Consider the following 1,342-nt stretch of genomic DNA (forward strand, 5'->3'; position numbering starts at 1 on the left):
AAATAAGCTAACCAACCCCCCCCCCCAAAAAAAATCCTACTTTCTGTTTAGACCACCTGCAGAAGCAAAAAACCTCAGGCAACAAGTCAGCAACTACACTGACGAGCATTTGCCGGGACTAAGAAGGTTAATCTCCATTCTGAAGCCATTTGTTCTTTTGCTTTGAACTTCCAGAAGTCCTTGAATTTATCTGAAGTCAACAGACTGGGTAGCTGCTTTGATCCTGCTGGGTAGGATTTTACAGAACTGGCCACGTAAAACTGTAGCAATGCACGTGGATAATACAGCAGGCCTAATGCATTTCATAAGACAAGCAAGTTGTTAAGTAGGGTGCAGCGGGCAGCGTCCCTACAAGCCTCTCCGAGACGGAGCAAACACTTCTATGCAGCGACTGGAGGCCGCTGGCATTCCAGCCACTGCTCAAGCTTCACAAGGGCTAGCACCGCATTTGTCTACAGCTTGGAAATAAAGACAGCCGTGCCGACTAGCGGAGAGCTGGCTCAGCCGCTAGGAACACGGAGCTGTAAAATCAAGTGCTCCTGTTCAAGTAATCCCTGGTGCTGATGAAGTGAGCTGTAATATTTCCCCAACCGCAGGCTTGGAGATGGGGCACCGCTGCTCACCTCAGAGTCTGAAGAGTCAATGCCATCAGAACCCACGTGGAGGTCGTCAGGAATGGTGACTGCTGGGCCTGCGCCTGCTGCAGAGGAGCACGTAGTCTGAGTGCTGCGGACTCAGCGGACCCGGTCACCAGCCTGGTTTCATCCACCTGCCATTCTTCCACCACCACCTGCGCAGGGAGAGAGACCCAGCCCCGTCAGACGCGGGGAGGGCTGCAACCGTTACTGCTGGGAGAAGAGCTCCCTGCCAGGCATCCCTGGGCCCTCCTGCTGCCTGGATCTGGCCCACCAGTGCTGGGGAGGAGAGGAGCACGGCCGGGGTCGAGGGGCCAGGCTTAGGGAACAGGTGCAAAGTCACCGTTCAGCAAGACTTGGACACAACCCCCGTCTGCACCGCCCCGCTCTGCTCCCCTCCCCTCCCTCGGGTACGTGTTCTCCCCGGGGCGCAAGTTCTGGAGACGTCTCCCGTGTTACTTTGCAGGGATGGGGAAGAGCAACCCGTGCCCGGGACAGCTGGCTGGAGAAGGCCGCCACCAGGTCAGAGGCTTTGAACCAGCCCCGCGCCCCTCGTGGGAGAGGCCGGGCCCCGGGAGGGCGGGGAAGAGCCGGCACACACGTGGCGGCGGCGGCGGCAGCCGGGGGGGTGGGGCCGCGGGGCTCACCTTGTCCTCCCCTTCGTCCAGCTGCAGGCGGCAGCGCAGCTCCTGGTTCTCCAGAGCCAG

At 59.1% G+C, this 1,342-nt stretch overlaps 1 protein-coding gene across 1 annotated transcript in view; it reads right to left on the reverse strand.

Moving 5' to 3' along the window:
- XBP1 (X-box binding protein 1) overlaps positions 1 to 1,339 on the reverse strand; it is a gene marked incomplete at its 5' end in the record, with an annotated part of 2,116 nt that extends 777 nt beyond the window's left edge. The window contains 2 exons of the mRNA XM_006015281.3: positions 624 to 790; positions 1,283 to 1,339. Of these exons, the coding sequence (XP_006015343.2) occupies positions 624 to 790; positions 1,283 to 1,339 (224 nt within the window). The remainder of the gene's footprint in view (positions 1 to 623; positions 791 to 1,282) is intronic.
- Positions 1,340 to 1,342: the final 3 nt, after the last annotated feature.

This window comes from Alligator sinensis, unplaced genomic scaffold, assembly GCF_000455745.1.
Source record: "Alligator sinensis unplaced genomic scaffold, ASM45574v1 scaffold628_2, whole genome shotgun sequence".
Taxonomy (NCBI): Eukaryota; Metazoa; Chordata; order Crocodylia; family Alligatoridae; genus Alligator; species Alligator sinensis.